The 21408-nt window shown below is 23.4% G+C and overlaps 1 protein-coding gene across 1 annotated transcript in view; it reads right to left on the bottom strand.

Moving 5' to 3' along the window:
- The window catches only part of Octalpha2R (alpha2-adrenergic-like octopamine receptor), a 114239-nt gene extending 94671 nt beyond the window's left edge, over nt 1–19568 (bottom strand). Inside the window, exon 1 of the mRNA XM_011506723.1 lies at nt 18149–19568. Coding sequence (XP_011505025.1) covers nt 18149–19240 — 1092 coding nt within the window. The 5' untranslated portion in view covers nt 19241–19568. The remainder of the gene's footprint in view (nt 1–18148) is intronic.
- Between the last annotated feature and the right edge of the window lie 1840 nt (nt 19569–21408).

Here is a 21408-nt window from a genome sequence, read left to right as displayed (position 1 = left end):
TATTTATTGTAGAAATTGAATATTTGATTGAAAGAATATGTAATCAATGATTAAAGGGATGAAGGATAATGAAGGAAAAGATCATAAAATTTTAATAAATTGATCGAACAAAATATTTCGATATAAATATAGACGAAGCAAGAGATATTGACCTAAAACTGTTGTAAATAAGTTTAAGTAATGTGAACTGTTTTTACATAAGTAAATGACAATATTTTATACTAATAACGTTTACTTCCAATTCTCAAATATTTTACAATATTTTTGTTTAGTTTATATTCACTTTTAATTATATTCTTACACTTACCCTCCCTATACATTACGATATTTAGATTCGAGGTTCTACTTCAATACAAATAAGCAAAATAATTTTCATATATATCACAATAATAATAATATATAACATGACCCAGTAATATAGAATAGCGTAAAAGATGGCCATAAGGAAACCAGGAAATGCAGTAGTATAAATTACATTTACAAATATTGTAAACTATTAAAGAATTAATATTACTATTGAAACGTTTCAATTACTAATCACTCCATTATCATGTTAATTATACTTCTACACTTATGTATATTCTGTGAGTTATTTATGAGTTGGGCAATGATAATTACGTTATATCTGAATCGAATTTCTACTTTTTACGATATTCTTTTAAAAATTAAATATCAAGTATTAAAGAACAATAAATTATTTATTAAGTTTTTATGTACTGTAGTCTCAGAACACGAAAATGTGAATATACAAATATACACCAGCACATAAGTATGAATTACATAGATAATTAATATACGTTTATTAATAATAATCTTATAAAATTTGACAGAATAATATACTATTAACATATATTCCTGTTAAGTTGATATATGTTAAATTGTATGGAAATTGATAGATTAGTAAAACTAGTAATTATCTAAATTTTAATATGATTAATTATATAGAATTACTGAATTTAAATAAAACTAAATACTGAAATACGCAATTAATCATAAAGTATTTAATGCTGTATAAATAACTTTAAAATGAAAAATAATTTATCTTTCCAAAATATTATTCAAATGTATTATTCAATCTATAATTTAGAACAATTATTTGATATAAAGATTTCATCAAATTATTTGAAAATCTTGTGATAATAATCTTACTATCTTAAGTATCTTCATAAGTTTTTACAAAATGAAAAGTTTAACGTGTAATTTCGTTTCGTTACATAAATTATAAAGTTTTACTTCGTTTTGTTTTTCATTAATAAGCCATAAAAATAAAAGTTAAGAAAATATTAAACACTAATATTACTTGATAATCACTGCCACACTGTTCATTTTAATTTGTTTATTTTAATTATTTATTGAATATCTTTGGTCCGGTTTTGATTAATTTTTATAAGTCGATTAAAAAATAGAAAGGAACATATCCTTTTACATTAAAGCTACATTTTAATTTAATTTAATCTTTATTTGAAAACTGTTATTTTTTTTGTTTGTTTTATATAGTATATTTGTATTATCGATATCTTTATTTTTTGTATGTATAATTTCAGAAGTTTCTCATGTTATATTCATAAATATTTCTATATAAATTGTATTCAAATATTAATTATCAAAGTATTGGAAGGAATACCGACGAACTTGACGAGTATAAGCTGAGACAAGAATGACTACAATTATAAATATTAATTAAACATTTTAAATGCTAAAGTTACAAGTATTGAGAATTATATGATTTATTAAAGTTATCTATATTTTTATTTTTTGTAATCTTATTTATATATTTTTCACGTTACAAAATCGATCTCCAAATACAAAAATGCAATACAATAAATAAGTCCAATCTTTCGGCCGTTCCTTTTGCTGCTGAGAAAATATTGCAGTTCAGCAAAGCGTGCATCAATCTTCTACTCTTTCTATTTATATTCTGTACTTTAGATTGGAATCCTCATTACGTCCTGTCACACAGAGCAGGTAGATTAATGTTTTGAACGAACATTTTCTCATTCTCCTTTTCTTGAATTTCAAAAGTAGAAGTTGGTTATCTTATGGACATTCAAAATTCATAATACGAGATGAGCAACAATAGTTAACAATAGGAATCTTTATGATATATTAGAAATACTCTTTTGATAAACGAGATGTAAATTTTAATTTCATATACTTTTATCTTATATTTAATATTGAAAAATTTACTTCTTAATTTAATATAAATTATATATTATGAATTATATTAAAGAATAATATTTATTATAATAAGAAATTAAAAACACATTATGATTGTAATATACTAAATTACTAATTATCAGCATTTGTAATACAATTAACAATTTAGAGTTCTTATGTTCTTTACATTGATATGTTTATTCTTATATATTTAAAAGTAAAGTAGAAATTAAAAATTTTATTATTTACAAACATATATTTATCAAAATCGTAGGCAACTTGTTTCTAATTTTATTAACAATAATCTATATATCAGTTTTACAATATTTTATAGAGTTTAAAATATGCAATTTATTAAAGAAATAGACTTTAGAAGATTTCCATTAAAAGTATGATAAGAAATTAATATTTTTCTTCAAATTATTATAGAAAAGCTTGAACTGAAATACTACTTTAAATAAACACGCATATGATTAGCCGTATACAAAAAAAAAAATCAAATAGTAAAATGGAATCAAAACCATACAGGATTGATAAACATTAAGTCAAAATATGAAATGGAATCAAAACCATACAGGATTGATAAAAATTAAGTCAAAATATGAAATGGAAGGTAAGCAATTCTTAATTGGAGAAAAATCGTTTGATAGCAATGACAAAGAAAAGAATATGAAAATAGAGTTGTGCGAACTCTTTGAGCATAAACCGTTGCAAAGAACTGTTATTGACGGGATTAAGAAGAACTCTTCATGTATAATAGGATGATAATATAGTTTTTTCCTTATAACTTAATTTTATTATTCTACATGTGTCTGTCATAATCACAATAATGAATTATCTTGTAGATTACTAAAATTTAACAAATATAACTTTTCCAGTTATCTCCAATGAAAGTTCAATTTTTACATACTTTTGGGATATAATTTTCATGATGTATCATTCGCATTTACAATGAATTCATTTTTAAATGCACCATTGAATAATATATGGTATAAATTAATTTTAATAAATATTTATTAATCCTTACAATACCTTTTTAAATTATACAAATATACAAATTCAATGTATTAAATACTAAATATTTATGGCCAATTATCATTTTTTAACAAATAATAAAATTCATTTAAACAATAATTTTTTTAAATGATTACATACATATATATATCCATAAGAGACAAAAACGAATAACAAAATTTAACAAATAGGTATCGTGCATGAAAATAAATTATTCCTTTTGGCATCACATATTCTTTCTTCATATGTTCTAAAAACAAATAACGTATATGATTATATTTAGCGTGTGATTCTATAATTTATAAGAAAAATTAAATAAAATTTATGTTATGACAATTCTGTAAAGTCGTATTTTCAAATTTTCAAATACGTAGCTATTTGTTCATTAATTTTAATTTAACTTCACACATGAAATAATTACATTAAAAAAAAAAAATACAATACCCATACAATAATACTATAGCTTCACTGAAATTTATTTGTTTATAAATTACAAGTTAATTTTCACTAAATTTATCAGTTTAGCTGTAGAAGTAATTACTTAAATAAAAAATGCTAATTTAATATATTAAATTGGGTTGTTTCATTTAATTAGTATTCGAGGATGGATATAATGTACTTTTTGTGGCTATACCTTTAGTTAGAAGCGCATAAGTTAATCTTAAAAGAAAATTTTATTATATTTTAATCTTTGATTTTCAATTTGTTAATAAGCTGAAGTTAACTATGTAGATGAATGCTTTTTCTACAAATATCTTTATAAAAAATTTTATTTACCTACAAACAAAATTTATTATGAATGATAAAAATTATCATAATAACCTAGACTTTAAAAAAATAGAGCAACAATTTTATTTATTTCATTATAATTAATACTGCATATGTTTCCACGCTAATGGCAGTTTAAATCATGGGTAACATTATGATGCAAAACTTATTTATATCGTATATTACAAGGATTTTGTAAACCAGTATACAGCAATATATTCTAAGTTGCGACGGCGTCACATCTACTACTAGCACAAATATTCGTATATTATAAGTACCTCTCTTCAGCATATTTATATTTCATAATAAAGAGCGTTCCAAGCCGGCCAAGACAATAATTTTTCAAGTCATTATAAAGCCATCGAGCGAAAACAGTAAAATTTTATTGACGTCGGAAACGCGTAGTAAATTTACTTCTATGTATCAAATACTTATATGTATTAAGAAAAAGGAATACCGAAAAATTCAAATCTTTAAATGTAAAATATGAACTATTATGTTGCAATAAAATAACAGAGTTCTCAATAGAAAATATACTAATGAAGTGAAGATAGTCAATGAAATTACAATTAAATATATGCATCATAATAAAATGAAGGTTTTCTTCCTTTCATACGCTATAGTTAGTCATATTTTTTATCTATGCCCTTACAAAATGTCTATGCTTAAAATTTGATTACTCCGGAATGTGGGATATGCACTAGATCTGGTATATTATATAATGTCACTGAATTTAATTAGTATCTTTCAATATATATTCCGTCATGCAATGTCGATTACTTGGGAATAGTATAGCGGAAATTGCATATACTTCCAGAATAGTGCGTCGATGACATCGTCACATTTCTGTCGTGCAGTTTGACTACTTCCTTCTTTTAGTCCATTATACAGCGATGAAGTCAAAGGGTAGTAGTATCAGAATCTGAGCCAGACACATTTAAGATAAGTGAAAAAGTATAAATTTTCTATCGTCAATTAAAGTGATGGATGACCGCGACCCCACATTGCATCTTATCCATGCCGGCTGGAATTTGTGGCTCCATCTATAAAGGTACTTTGAATGCATCAACACCACCTCCTAAAACACCACAAACGTTCATCGCGCATGGTCAGTGCAGTTGCACTCTATTGCCATAATGCGCAAGCGCTTGACAATTCGATGCTGTGACGTCACGCTTGGCAAAATTTTAGCACGAGACTCTCAACGTTTCATTTTATTGTGATAGGAAAAGATGCAACAATTTATCATTTACATTAAATTGAAAATACTAAAGATTAAATCACTATATTCGATCCGAAAGTCGAAAGTCACTTCAATACTAAATCATCTGATGACCATAAGAATTTTTCTATATTAGCGAAGTAGATATAAACAAAGTGTACCAAGAGAAAACGATAGAAATTAATTATATAATATTCAATAGTATTTTTTTACATAATTATATTGTCACATAATGTTTATTCTATTTTTATTTGTATCGAATTAAGAACAAGCTTGCTCCTTATGTGCACAGAATTCAATGAAACTTAAAAATTGATTTTTTTTCTTAAATAAATTGAATGTTTTTGTAAATGAAGCTATCACAAATTTTTAAGCAAATTACATTTAATTTTAAAATAATTAAATATCCTCTAAATACTGTATTATATGATAATACAATTATTATTCTATTGAAAATATTTTATGGACTATATTATTTAATTCTAAAAAGTAAGGGATATGAAAGAAAAATTTGATAGTGAATTTTAGATTTCAAGTATAAATTGAAAAAAGCTGCCAGCATTGAAGCAAACCATGAATCGTGGTTACTTTGTCTGAACGTCGATAAAATGTTCTCGGAGATTATTCATCGTCAAGATAAAGATGTTTTATTTATTTATTGCTTTAAAACTATCATAAATTTGTTAATTGCAAAATCTGCTTTATGAGTATTTTACGTATTTAGTCTGTGCGGTTAAAGTAATTAGATGTCAATTGAAATATAAGAATTAATAATCAAAACAATTACAGCAACATTGATAAATCGTATAAAAATAGTTTTGAAAGTTAACATTTTTAAAATTTTTACACACCTAACGTATATCAATGATACGATATAATTACAACATAATATACCAACATTTTAAGAATAATGTAGGCTTTCCAGTTTATTGAATGCATATTATGAACTTTAGTAACGAAAAGTTATGTCTGAGTATTTAACGGAAAACGAAGAAGTAATATCAAATTATCTAAGTAAAAGTAGTATTTTTTTTAATGATAAAGAATACAGAGATTACATAATTAAGTAATTTCTCCGCAAGATGCAGCATATATTTTCTTTCAATTTCAAACTATACTATTACTATTAAAGGGAGGATATAATTCTTATTTCAAATTAAGGGAATCTACAGATGCAAACTCTATTGTGAAGGTATACTATACACATATATCATAATTTTATTGAAAAACTTTTGAATTCATGCTGAGATTGTAGAAGGAAATATGAACACTGCGAAGGTTCAGAATCAACTTCAGAAAAAGCGATTTAATCACTAATGTTATGCCGTTGTTGTTGTATTTATTACGCGTATTAAACTAGAATAATATGTACAATCCTTTATATTAATTAGTTTTATAAAAGCATTTGATATAATATGCTGTATTCAAATGAAAGTTTTTGTCCGTAATTAATAATTAAGTAATTAATAAAAGCGGAACAGATAAACAAAAAGAAGGAAAAGATAACAGCTCGAATGTGACTATTATTATTGTCAAATGAAATTATCGACCTCATTTAAAAAGTATTGTTATTATAATTAACTAAATAATGGTATAATAATATGGTTATAATAATGGTATATAATAAATGGTACTTTTCAAAATGAAGTAATATAAACGGAAGCAGATATTTATAAACTGAAAATTACTATACATATGTGAGTACATATCGTAGGCATATATAAGTGGATGTATATTTTAGTAAATATGTAAATTATATTTATAGAAATTTATCAGAATAGGGTAATTAAATCATTCGTAATAATTGTATAAACGAAATCTGTAATAATAAATTTTAAAAATTCAAATGATAAATGATACATTGTTTTCAATTTTTCAATACTGACATTGTTTAACATATAACTTTTTAAAACGAAAACATTGTAACTTTTTTATACTTATGTATATTTTTGTAATTAATATCTTATTAATTATTCAATATTATGTATAACTAATTTATTAATATTGAAGAATAAAAACGAGATTAAATATAATTATTAGTTTATACATTTTAATTGTAACTATAATTTATTTACAGTTATCGGTTTCTAATTACATACGTCTATTCAAGACGAGTAGTGACAAGTTACATCACATTTATGTCACCAACACATATCCAGTTGAATAATGAAATAATATTATTAGAAATTAAAGTCTGTTTTTAATATTAACTTAATATTTTCTATTTAAACATTATTGTGGCTAATTAAAATCTTAAATTTTACATCTAATAAGATTATCGTATATTATATCGAATATCCTCCATGCTTTTCTATTTATATAATTTTTATCATTAGGAGTAATAAACATTAGGAGTAATAAAATATATTAAAAGATCAAATTTCTTTTTATTAATTTTTTCGAAAGAATAAAATTTTTAAAAAATTGTAGAAATTATTACGACAATAATAATACTTGTGTAATATATACTTAAATCTAAATTCTTTTTTATTTATTAAAATGTTATAATTTTGGACACAACATTTTTTAATTTGTTAAATTCACAATTACAAACCTTCCATAATTCTTTAAAAATCTGAATGTATCCAATACCTAACTATATAATATAAATTATTTTTTCATTTTTTTCATTCAAAATTTAAAATAAAATCTCACTTAATTATATGAATCAGCTACATATAAGCAAACATTATTGAATCTTTTTAAATATATATGTTTATAATATTTAAATTTCGCAGAATATTTTTGAATAAGTATCATAATATATTTGTATAACAAGCCTATTACTCAGAATTTATGGTCTTTAATGTACCTTTTATGCATATATTATTAACAACGTGGTTACAATAAAGTTTAATAATTCTTTTTTAGTAAAAATTAAAAAAATTATTATTATTGTTAGAAATATTATTATTATTTATATAATATGATTAATAATTATAAAATTATTTTGTAGATTTACTCGTATGTTGCTTAGTATTGTCGGAAACATTTCCAACTAATATACAATTGTGTTGGTATATCTGTATCAAAATATATATAAAATACAATAATGCAAATTGTGAATTTTAGTTAAAATTCATAGAAACATGAATATATAATATACATTATATAAAATATATAAAATTTAATCGTTCCATAGAATATTTAAATATAGCCAATATAAAAATATATAGTAAATATAAATTACTAATCTATATACCTTATATAAGCTTTGTAAATGCGTAACAATAGTTACAATTTTAAATTTAATCATTTTATTACTTTGTCATTTATGTAAGCTTTCATGGTTTAACTTGAAAAATAACCTTTTCATTTTAACTGTAAATTGTAAAATACTGCTAATAAATTCTACTTTATTTCATGAATCATTTTTCTCTACAAATATGGAAATGAAACTTATTGCGACTGAAATTTTAAACGATATTTATTTAGCTCTTCAAATTCCATTTTTGTATTTTTAATGACAAGATTTAATGAACACATTCATTAAGAGTTCTTTATAAAGTCTTGTATTTTCATACATAAATTATAAATATATCAATAGCAAGACTTGTCAATTAAAGAAAATATCTGTGTGGATCAGCTGTTATGTGAATAAATAATATACAAAAAATTTGAATGTATATAAAAATATGAAAATTCTGTTTATTTTATTTTTTTTAAATTGCTTATTCAGGTATAATTGTAAAATAAAGTACATCTTTATACAGAATTAGGGAATGCTTATACAATGTTAATTTAATTGGAAAATTATTCATGATAGGTATTACAAAATGTTACTCATTCTTTAACCATAGTTTACGAAAATCTGAATAAAAATTATACTTCTACATTTGGTATACAAGTTGATACGAAAGTTTTTCTGATTAAGATTTAACCATTCTTTAATTATATACACGTGAAAAAAATGTCGAAAATCTAGATTATGAACTAGGTATATAAATTTTATTAACATAATTTTTAATAAAAAAATATCTTCATAATTATACCAACATTATTTATTTGTATTTAGTAAGATTAAAAAATACAAAAAAATTTACACTGAACCTTTTATTGCGGACCATTATCTACATTTATAATTCAATCTGTTATCGGTAAATATTTAAAGATCAATATTCTGCAAATTTATATAACTTTAAAAGTTTATAATTTGCAAAAATTATTCTATAATCATATATCTTACTACAATTATAAGCTCATTAGGCTAAATTTTAGACGAATAAATGTCTTTTTAAATTATAGTTGACAGATATTTTAAAAAATATTATATTTATCTAGAATTTATGCGCAAGAAAAAAGAAAATCCAGTATGTTAACTTAAAATGCATTTATAATAAAGAATTAATATTTTTTCAATGTCTAATTTTCCAAACATTATTTTCTTAAAAATATGAAATTTATATTGGCTGATTAAATTTTCAGAAAAACATGTTAACAATATTTATCAGATAAAAATTTCGAAAACAAAAATTTTCTAACAAAAATTTACTAATGTTGCCTATATCAAATAGAAGTATTTATTATATATTATTACTTATTTATTATATGTATTACTAATTTTGCCCAATTATTTAGAATGACATGAATTTTAAAATTTTATTAAATAAAGTACTTTATTTACTTTTTTTATTAATATTTTTTACAATTGTTTCCCTTTTTTATACTTTCTTTTATTAATTATATTAAAATAACATAAAAAGAATTTCAATTAACATAATATGAATACAAAAATGTTATTTAAAATTTTCAAGTTAAATAAAAAAATTAATTATTAAACATGAATTACATACGAAAATTTAAACAAAAACTGCAGTTTTATTTAGTTTAAAATTAAACTCGGGGCTTTTCATTTCCATAGTGAAATATCAATCAAGTTCTTTACTTACATCTACCCATTTTTTTTCAGTTATACCCATTTTCAGTCTCAGCTGACTATATCCCAGTTAATTATAACGAAAATTGAACACTTAATTTATTACATATGTAATTTTTATGTTAAAACTATGTAATACAATGTTAGAAATTACTATTGATGTCTTCTATCTCAAAAAAAAAAAAAAAAAAAAAAAAAAAATTTGCTGAATCTTCAACAAATAAAATATAAGGATTACATTAACTGCGAGGCTATTTTACATATATTGCATTTTAGTATTAGCATCTTAAAAGTTTATGATGCAAATAAAATTGTACAAAGATTGTAGGTAAACAATGTAAAATAGATACCTGCATAGACATATATATATATATATATATATATATATATATAACGAAAGCATGTATTTATCAGAATACTAGTGGAACAATAAAATAACGAATTTTAAAAAACGAATGCTTGTCTGTCGGAAGCTTACGTGTTTATATTATAAATTCGAAACTATACTGATAAGATTAATATAAGCAAAAAAATAGAATTATTGATAGAATTATCAATAATTAAAGTAGAATCTAATATTGACTATAAGAGAAAATAAATATACTTACGATAAATTAGCAAATCAAAAACTTACAACTGTATTCATAAACAAAATATTAAAATAATAAAGTAATAGACAACTATTCAAAACTGATAATAAATAAATATAGTATATATTACAAATTTAATTTTGAACAGAAATTAGAAAACTGTGCGAATGATTTTAAATAATACAGATAACAAAGATGCGATATATATTTTGAAATCGACTTTCTAGTCTTTATGATAATAACGTTATAATAATTATAATATAATCGTAAGTAATACTAAATATTAAAAAAGTTTTACATTAGAAAAATATTAATTAAAAAAATAGATTAGATTTTTTCAAATGATAACGAATTATTGAAAAAGAAAACTACTACTGAATTATATAACAGAGGATCAAAAAGTAAAACCTTAGTACTAAAGCCCTCTAAGAACGAGTGAGAATATTTTTGGAATATTTTTTATGAACCAACCATTCACGGTCAGTTACCAGAAGACTTATTCTATTAATACTTCCTACATAATAAAAAAATGACGTATTTAATAAAAACTTCATTGAAAATAACTAAAATTCGTAGTAATAATTGTATCATAAACACAGAGAAAGCATTCGAAGATTACATAAAAAAGTAGTTGATACAATAAATACCTCAAATAAAAATAAAAAGAGGTAAAATATATTTTATTATACTCCATATGAAATATTTTCTACTTGAGATTATTCTAATGTTAAAATAAGAAAGGACTACTTATAAACTAAGAACGGAATTTTTATTTTTTTAAGAAATTTGTTAAAAATCAATTAAATATAATTCAAATAATGTTAATTAAAATGATAAAATGAATGATCTACATAAAGAATGTAATTAGTATATCACACGAAGACAAAAATTATGCATATTCTATATGAATGTGGTGGATGAATTTTGATAATTGCAAACTGCTAGTAACTTCTGGTATTCGGATTAATTTTTACATTCTATGCTTTAAATTTAAATATATGGCTATTAATTCTGTCATATCAATCTAATATTAACAAATAATCTGAATTAGGATTTTTGTACGAATACAAGATGTAAGATTCGATAATTTTTTTTTAATTTTATCGAGTAATAGATATTGTTTAGGCAATAGATTTGAATATATTTAAATGATGAATAAATTTATTATTTAATTATATATTGTCATTCCATCAAAATGTAATTACATAATGTTATTTATTCCTCTACTGATGATATTATTTTTAATGCTGATGTAAGTAAGACTATAAGAAAAATTTTCTTTGCTACTTCATAAAGCTCATTAAAATATTTTAAACCGACTTTAGTATTGTTATCATACCAAGTTGTAGTTAAAATTCCTTCGTAATAAGATATTTTTACATTCTTAACTACTTTTTATATTTAAAACAAATTTTCTTTAAGTATTTTTATAATTAGTATTAGGTTTTATAAAAATAATTTACAATTTCTACTAAGACATTATTAATTTATGAGTAATATATTGGCACAATTTAAAATCAATTATATAATTAATATTTGAAGATTTTTCACATATATATTGTCTTTTATTCTTCAATTTATATAAATTTTTTCAAATTACTCAAATATATTTATATATTTATTCCACAAAATACAATAATTTTAAAACTTTAATATTTATATATATTTATAATAATTTAAATATTTATAATTGATGTACCTGTGTGCATGTTGTAAATATTTTTAGTAGAAAATATCATTAGTATTTTTAAATATTTATAATAATTTAAATATTTATAATTGATGTACCTGTGTGCATGTTGTAAATATTTTTAGTAGAAAATATCATTAGTATTTTTAAATATTTATAATAATTTAAATATTTATAATTGATGTATCTATGTGCATGTTGTAAATATTTTTAATGTAATTTTTTTAATTAAACAATTAAATTTAATAAAATTATATGCATTTTCTTCTACCGTGAAAGACAGGCTAATAACACCAATGAAAAATAAAAGTAGCCACAGGTGCTCGAGATATCGATCCACTGGTCTTTCCACCAATAGAATTACATTGAAACAATAAAATAGACAAAAAAATTACGAATGATTCAGTAAACTTTAATGATTCACAATATTTAAATGGAAAGAATCATTAAGAAATAAAAAAATTGTACGTAGAAATAACGTTCGTCAACAAGTTGAAATATTTATTTTTCAATTTTTAATAAATATTTAGATTTTACATAAAAAATATAAATATTTTGTATAAAATATAAGTAGATATGATATAATAGAGTTATTGAATTTATTATTTGAAGTGATTTTATTATTTGAATAATTATTTTTCAATATAGTTAATCTGGAAATACGATATATAGTATACAATAGTTAATTATCGTATGAACAAAATACTTGATAAATAGTTGTAAATATAACTACTTAAGAGATTAGATGCTTAAATCTTAAAAAAAAAACTGATATTTTTTATAAGCTAACATATTATATTTAGTTTATAAAGTTTATAACTATATCCATGATATTTAACGGCTATTTTTAAGATGAAATATTAAAAATTTAAAAAAATTCAAGTCTACAATAAAAAAATTCATTATAATTAAGTGGTATAATATTAATTGAAATTTCAAGTCAATTCAACTAGCATAGTCAAACAAGAAGTGTTAGTTAACATAAAAATTTTCATATTTTTCATTTGATCGATTTTACAGAAAAATTAATTTGCGACAAAATTGTCATTCTAGAAAATTAAACTTATCTCATTTTTCATATAATTACAAAAAGTAATTCTTTTATTCAAAGTTAAATAATTAAAATTAATGATTTAAATAGCAATTCAGTATTGACTTTTAAAATGAATAATGTTATGTTTCAAGTTCAAAGTATTGTACATAAATAAAGATTATACTATCAAGCTTCTATCATTCTCATAACATCTTCTAACTTTTTATTTTGAATTTTTTATTAAGATCGAGTATTATTTTTTCTTGGATTGTATTGTCACACACTTGTCGCGTAAATTTATTTAAGGTCTCGGTATACCTATCAACATTTGGATAAAGCTTGTTCAAATATAGTATTTAAAATCGTTAGTAATACCTCGGTAACTGTACTCAATATACAATATTTATGTTGCGTATACAATTTTTAAACTTATTTTCAAAATAAGCTTATTATAGTTTTTTTTATTAACAATATTTATGTTACAGATATAATTTTTAAATTTATTTTCTAAATAAGCTGGTTATAGTTTTCGTTATTAATTAGATTAAAGCTACTTATGTATATACTGTAGGAACTTCATACACGTATTTGAAAAATATTATATTCATGCAAATAAATTTAGTACTTGATTTAAAAAATTAATCCTTGCGATCATGTTACGTCGACAGATCTTGTTGGAACCTTTTGAAAATTAAAATTTTAAACTTTAAATACTTTTTCTATTAATATATTCGTCTAATAATATTATCAAATTTTAGAATTTCCATCAAACTGCGTCGCTTTGAACTTACTATTTCGGAATAAACTTTACCACTCAATACCTTAGTGCATTTTATAAAAATTTTAATTCTTTCAAAATAATCCACATAATATATTCAAGAAATTTAAATGATGTTTTAAAAAATTCAGTTTTTAGAATAAAATATGTAGTATTTTGTAACCTAATTTCTTTACTTTTCACTCTTCTATTTGAGTATCTTATTCAGTTAACATATATAAATACTATAAAATATTTATCATTAAATTGTACCATTTTCCTATAAATTGATTCCATATATGAGTTAACTGTATTTAAATTGATATATATTGGAAGTAATTGCTCTGTTAATTGTGTAAAAAAATTTTTGAGATAAATATATAAATATTAGATTATCTTATTATAACATAAAGGATGCTTTAAAATAGCTTTATAATCTCTTTCTATGAAATTTCTATTTATTTGTATGTAGAAAATGTTATATCCATAAACTTCTTGATTAGCATAATGCAGATAAAGTGCATTTCTACTCAATTTAAATTTTATTGAAATTATGGTAACCAATAAATAATAATAATTTGATTTTCAATATTTCTTTGAGTGTGCCTAATAATTTACTAATCACCATTATTGGTTTTCTGAAATTATATTATAACTTTTTTCTTATTGGAATAATATTAATAAATAATCATATATATTTTCTACATCGAGGAAGTACATATTTTTACGGTTTAAATAATCATAAATTAAATTAATTTGAATTACATTATAGAAATAGGTTGTCATTTTTTATTCAAAACTTAGGTATTTACACATTCAAATCTTTAAAAGTCTTGTCCATGAGAGTTCCAAATATTGTGCACTTAAAATACATGAGCATTTTAGTTTTGCTGATGACAATTATTTATAGGACTTAATATATTTTATACTGAAACATCCTTAATGCAAAGAAAAATCTTTTATAAAAATTTTTTATAAAAGAAATCTTTTATAAATAATATATTTTATTTTATTTTGAAGTTAAAAATTACTCGATTACTGCAATGGCATTTACGTAAAATTACTGTATCTTCGACTCCTGGTGTATCTTGAAAAATCAAAGATTTTTTTGTTTTTTTCAATTATTAAGATCAATTGCAGTTCATTATAGAATTTTCTAACGCAATCTATTTAATTCTAACAAAAAATGTATTAATGCTAACATTTATATTTTATATTTTATACATAACGTAATCTATATTTCTATGTATTAGTTAACAAAATAATAGTTAATTCCAATAGAATCAAGACAAGACTATATAAATAAAGTATTTTGTATCCTTTCTTAGACAATATAGAAGGAATTTATTGATTTTTTTTTATGTTATCTATAAATATAGTAAATAAATTATTGTTTCCTAAAGAAATTGGAAATAGTATTTCTTAAAGAAATTGGAAATACTATTTCATATATATATATTTATATCCACATATAATCCATTACATAAGATTAAAATAAATCTTTACAATAATCTAGTCAAAGCTTAGAAAGTATAATCAAGAAAAATGTTTAATAAATTATAATCAAGAAAATTTAAATCGCTATACAATTTCTAACAATACTTCCTATATGTTCCATATCTAATTTAATATTACTGTATATATTGTTTTTTATGTAATATTATATTTTTAAATTTATTTATCGAATGATGTAACATTATTAATTGAAAATGAATATTTTTAAAGTAACTGAATAAATTATTGCAAATTTTCACTTTATTTAACAAAATATAATGCTAAAAATTCAAATATAATAAGAAATTAAAATAAAAATCAATAGAATATGAATGTTCAATTTATCATTGTTAATTAATTATACACATTATAATTTTGGAACATTTATACATACATAAAAAAAATACATCAAATCTAAATTATAATCTATTTTACTCATTTTGGCTTTATTAAATGAAAAAATATGTACCGATCTATTTGAAAATACTTTAATATTATTTAATAAATAAGTTTTTATTTTGTTTTGAAAATTTTCTAGTAATAATAAATATTAATAAGCAAATTTAATAAAAAATAATCCAAATATTGAGTAATTAGTTTGTATATTTTAAATATATTTAATAATAAAAAATTTCTTTTCGAACAAATAATATATTTTAGTATTTGCATCAAATAAATAATAAAATTAAAAAAAAAAACATTACGGAAACAAAATAATTCAATCTAAATTTCAATATTGCATATTTGATTAAACTTTCCTAATAAAAAAATGTCTATTCGAGACTTAAGTACAACAAAAACAGATATTATTTTAGAATTTCAATCTTAACAATGTCGTTGTCTAACGGAAACACAAAAACATATTTAATGAAATGTAAACCTACAATACGAAATTTCAAATAGTTCCTTTAATAAAAGATTTATATTAGTTCTATGTCATTTTAAAATATATTATACCTCTATCATTATCGATAAAACAAAGTTTTACATAATTGTACGAACATCACATCTAATATGAGAATAGAAATTGTAAAAGAATATATTTATATAATAAATATAAAATATTACCTTACATTAGAATGTTAAGTAGATTATTAGAAAGATAGGTTATGTTTTATAATTATACAAAACTATTGTATTAAAAATTATTGTATAGATGAAATTGGTACTCTACAAATGAAAAATTATTATGAAATGAAGAATTAATCTAATTATAAAAATTTTATATTTCGATTATTTATGTAACTATGATATTTATATATTAAAATTTTGATAGATTTTCAGAAGTCATGCATTATTACTAAAATACATATAATCATAATATTGTACTGCCTATATTGCATTCTGCCTATATAGTTTCTATATTCCAGAGCAAAAAAAAAAAAAATTTTTTTTAAATAAACAGATATGAATAATTTATATCGTAACTTAAAAAATAAATCGACATGAGAATAGCAGCTTTATGTTTTCACAGTATCTCGTTAATATTTTTATAAATAAATAAAACATTTTTAAATACCTATTTACAAAAATCTTTCGATTTATGTTAATTGAAATTAAAATTTTATATCCAAATTTCTTTTGCAATTTTTTGATATATTTTATAATAGCCTATTTATTAAGTTTAACTTGCTAAAAGATTATATCTAAAAATATAGGTTACTCTATTATTATGGTAAAAAGTTCCAGTAAAATAGTGTAAATTTAATTCAATCATAAATAAATCTTTACATTATTCTTTTTATTTTTCATATATACGCTATTCAACGATATTTTTATAATGCAGAAAAGCAACTTCGGATGATACGTGGAGAATATTTTCCATTAAAAGTTAATCCATAACGAGAAAACACCACAAAACTTTATAATAAATTTGCTTTAAAAAATATTTTACACATTCTATTTAAAATAATTTATAGATGATATAAAATAAAATACAAATTAATATAAATTTTAATAATTAAATAAAACGTGCGTCTATGAAAAATATAATTGATAATATCGATTCATTTTTAAATTTCATTTTTTTATGAAAAAGTTAATAAACTTTATACCAAAAAAGTACATATTTCATAATTTAATTCACTTAAAGAAAAATTAAATTAAATATATAAATAAGTTATATGAAACTATTCTTATTAAATTGCAAGCTTTTGTAATAAATTTGAAAAATAAAAATAAATATTAATCCGCTAAATAATACTATAAAATTAAATTTATGGACAGATAATTTATACATAAACAAATGTTATCTTATACCAAACCTTATCAGCATAAATTTAGACATTATTATTATATATTTTCATACTTAAGAATTACAATTTGAAATTATAAATCACTAATGACGTAAAATATTCAGTCGATATATTAGTAAATTGAAACTATAAATAAAATACAATGGTTTGTGTAATATATCAACGGATGCACGAATACCTAATGGTATTATTAAAATAATAAATTCACTAATATAAAACTAAAAAGACTAACAAACAATGTAAAAAGATTAAAAAAAAAAAAAAAAAAAAAAAAAAGACAATTTTTACTGACCTTGCATTTAGGATATTCCTCTTCGGGAGCCGATCTCTTCCATCCCAATAGCGGGGGTATACAAATGACTGCCGACAGCACCCACACCATAGCAATCATAAGTGCTGCTCTGGCAGGTGTTCTCTTCTTTAAATACTCAACTGCTTGTGTAATACTCCAAAATCTATCTAAACTGATTAGACACAGATTCATAATACTCGCCGTGCATAACAACACATCCATTGCCGAATGTATATCGCACCACCAGTAACCAAAAATCCAGTAACCCATGATCTCGTTAGCTAAGGAGAACGGCATTATTACTAGACCTAGAAAAAAGTCTGCTACAGCCAAGCTAGCAATAAACCAATTTTGTATGTTCTTAAGAGCCTTTTCCGTGGCTATAGCAATAATCACTAACATATTACCGATGACAATGACTATCATTAATAGGGTCACTACTATCGAGGCTACGATTATGTGGGGCAATCCATAACCAGAGGGATAAAGACCTTCTAAAATGTATGTATTATTATAGAGACTACTGTTCCAATCAAGACTGTCGTTAAAGGAGCCATTAAAAGTAGATTCAAATGCAGACATTGCGCCATAGCCGAAAAGAAGTTGTTCGGCCTCGACTTCAATCATATCGTAGCCCTCTTGGGATGACATTTTATCTTGTCCCGAAAAATCACCCTTGCCTACTTCCATGCCACTTATTATTTCGATATTATTATTTTCGGTTTCGATATTTTCAGCTTCGATAGCTTCTTCTTGCGCTGAGTCTTTGCAAAATCCAGTGCAGTCACAATTGGACGTACAGATCACCACGCGCACCGTTTCCGTAGATAAGTTAATTACCGATTCTCGAATATTCTTGTCTACGCTAGCTACTTGCTGTTTAATTTGTTCATTTGATATTGCTGATGATGACAATGGCGAGGACAATGGCGACGATGCATACGAAGAAAGTAAACCTGATGTCGCTGTCGAAAGTGAAGTCGAAGAGACAGCTACTTTTTTGGTTATTGCGCGAGCAACGTCCCACGTGTTCATGTTATTACCCACGAAGTCGCTCGCCTTACCAGGACTACCGGAATCGACAATGCTCATCGTGAGTTGTGGCTTCGTACCAGCTAATACCTCTATAGCAGACTGTTGATGTAACTGCTGCTATCTTGAGTTTTTTGATCTTTGTAATATCCTCGATAAATGTGAACTCTGACAGGGGTGGCACTCGTTTGAGCTCACTGTCGGTATTGAATGTACAATTTGTAGTGGCAAGTCCAACAGCATAAACTGGACTAATAGTAAATTCGTTAAGAATTCGCATTTCGAGATTGACAGTGATATCATTGCCCGCTAAATTCACAAATTGTTCATTCTTTCGCCCAACGCTTATGTTATAGTGTTTCTCGGTCACCACCGTATGATATAATCTTGAAACATCTGCAATATTTTCAATATTATTGGATATTTTGATATTAATATAAGCTTTCAAATTTTTGTTTCACACGTTGAAACAAAAAAAAAACAAAAAAATTATGCTTTACTCCAATTAACTTGGAATTTTACACTTGGATAACCGTTTTCGTTTATGCTTCACTTCTTATACTTAGGTTTTAGCTCTTGAATTTTCGTATGTACGATCCTTGTTCATTAAATTATTAACTAGAAATTGATATTCTCAATATTGCTCGTCGGAGAAAGACGTTACAAGATATATTGTTTCTTCAAATTTTTGGAGATTTAGCTTTCACTTTATCATCTCCCTCTCTCTCCCTCTCTCTCTCTCTCTCTCTCTCTCTCTCTCTCTCTCTCTCTCTTTACCACTATTCCTCTCGTTACTGACTCGTTACCACCGTAACTTTTATTTCTGTATTACAGCTCCTCCTTCTGTATTACAGAACCTTTCTACAAAGTTCGTTTTTACTAGTCATCTTCGTGAAAACACTTTAACCAAAACAGTACAAAGGCATCGATTAATCTTGTCCGAAGCTGCTGGCAACAGTGTTAGTACTAATAGCTGAAAAGTTGTCTGCAAAACAGTTAATATATTTATTCCTCACCGACCCATTTACGATTCGTGGAAGTTTGACGCCGTCATATATGTTGCTTAAGGGTAAAGAGAACAAGTGAAAAGATTTATATCAAGAGTAATACAACCATATCGCGTTCTTGAAAAAAAAAAATAAATTGGTCCCTTTTCTGAAAACCTTCTGTATACCTTGTTAGAGATCACACGTGATAAAACTAACTGGATAGTAAAATGACATTGCTATTTGTGGTTGTTGTTAGATTTTTAAAGAGTAACGAGCGTTTGATATCTCGTGACCTTGACATTTAAACTCTAAAGAGTATTTTTCCGTTTTTCTATCTATTTAGTTATTTACTTATCTCTATTACTCGTTTTAGTATTGTATGGTCAGCGTTTCATATTCCGAACTCACTTAATGTTTTTTTTCTTTTATCAATTCAACTTCCTTTTAATGAGAAGTACGTAAACTAATTAAATATTCGCAACGCGGCACTGACGCTTTAAAGGCCAAGTACCTCTTAATATAAGTGTATACAGATTCTGTTTTTATGTACTCTCAATTCTGCAAATGTACATATGTTTTGATTGGCTCCGAAATCTATGGAATAAATATGTAGATACATACAAAATTGCCACGATTATCACTCACTATGAGATTTACAGATCATATCTCTTTCTCTTGACTGTATATATTGCGATTGTCGAATTACAAAATGGCTAAAACTTCAATTGAATTCGAAGATTTTTCAAATCCTCCATATTTATCTAATTATATCGTTAAAAAATACTGTAAACATATCTGACGTTAAAATTTCTTGGTTTAAATGACTTGATTTTGAGTCCTAAAAAGTCGCGACTTAGTGTCCGACCTATAAAAACTCATATTGAAAGTTTACGTAGCTATAGACTTTGCAGAGTTATCGAATCGCTATAAACGACTACGGTCAAAGGTGAGCCAAGTCATTTCGTTTACATCTAACTCTTACTACTTTGATTATCATATGACTGCTTGATAGTGGTTAAAGAAGGCATTACAACGATGTAGCCCGTATATACTCCATCATCTATCAATAATCTTCCTTAATGCATTAATAAAACGAAAATTTATTATAGCTTCCTTTGGATCTTTCTTTCTTTTGTTTTCCTAAATTGGCCCATGTTTGTATACATTGCTGTAATATATAGAGATTAGACGATATTTAAAGATACTTTTGTCGATTGTAATTATTAAGAGCCACCACGC

Source organism: Ceratosolen solmsi, unplaced genomic scaffold (genome assembly GCF_000503995.2).
Source record: "Ceratosolen solmsi marchali unplaced genomic scaffold, CerSol_1.0 scaffold6, whole genome shotgun sequence".
NCBI lineage: Eukaryota > Metazoa > Arthropoda > Insecta > Hymenoptera > Agaonidae > Ceratosolen > Ceratosolen solmsi.
This window is presented reverse-complemented; position numbering and strand designations above follow the sequence as displayed.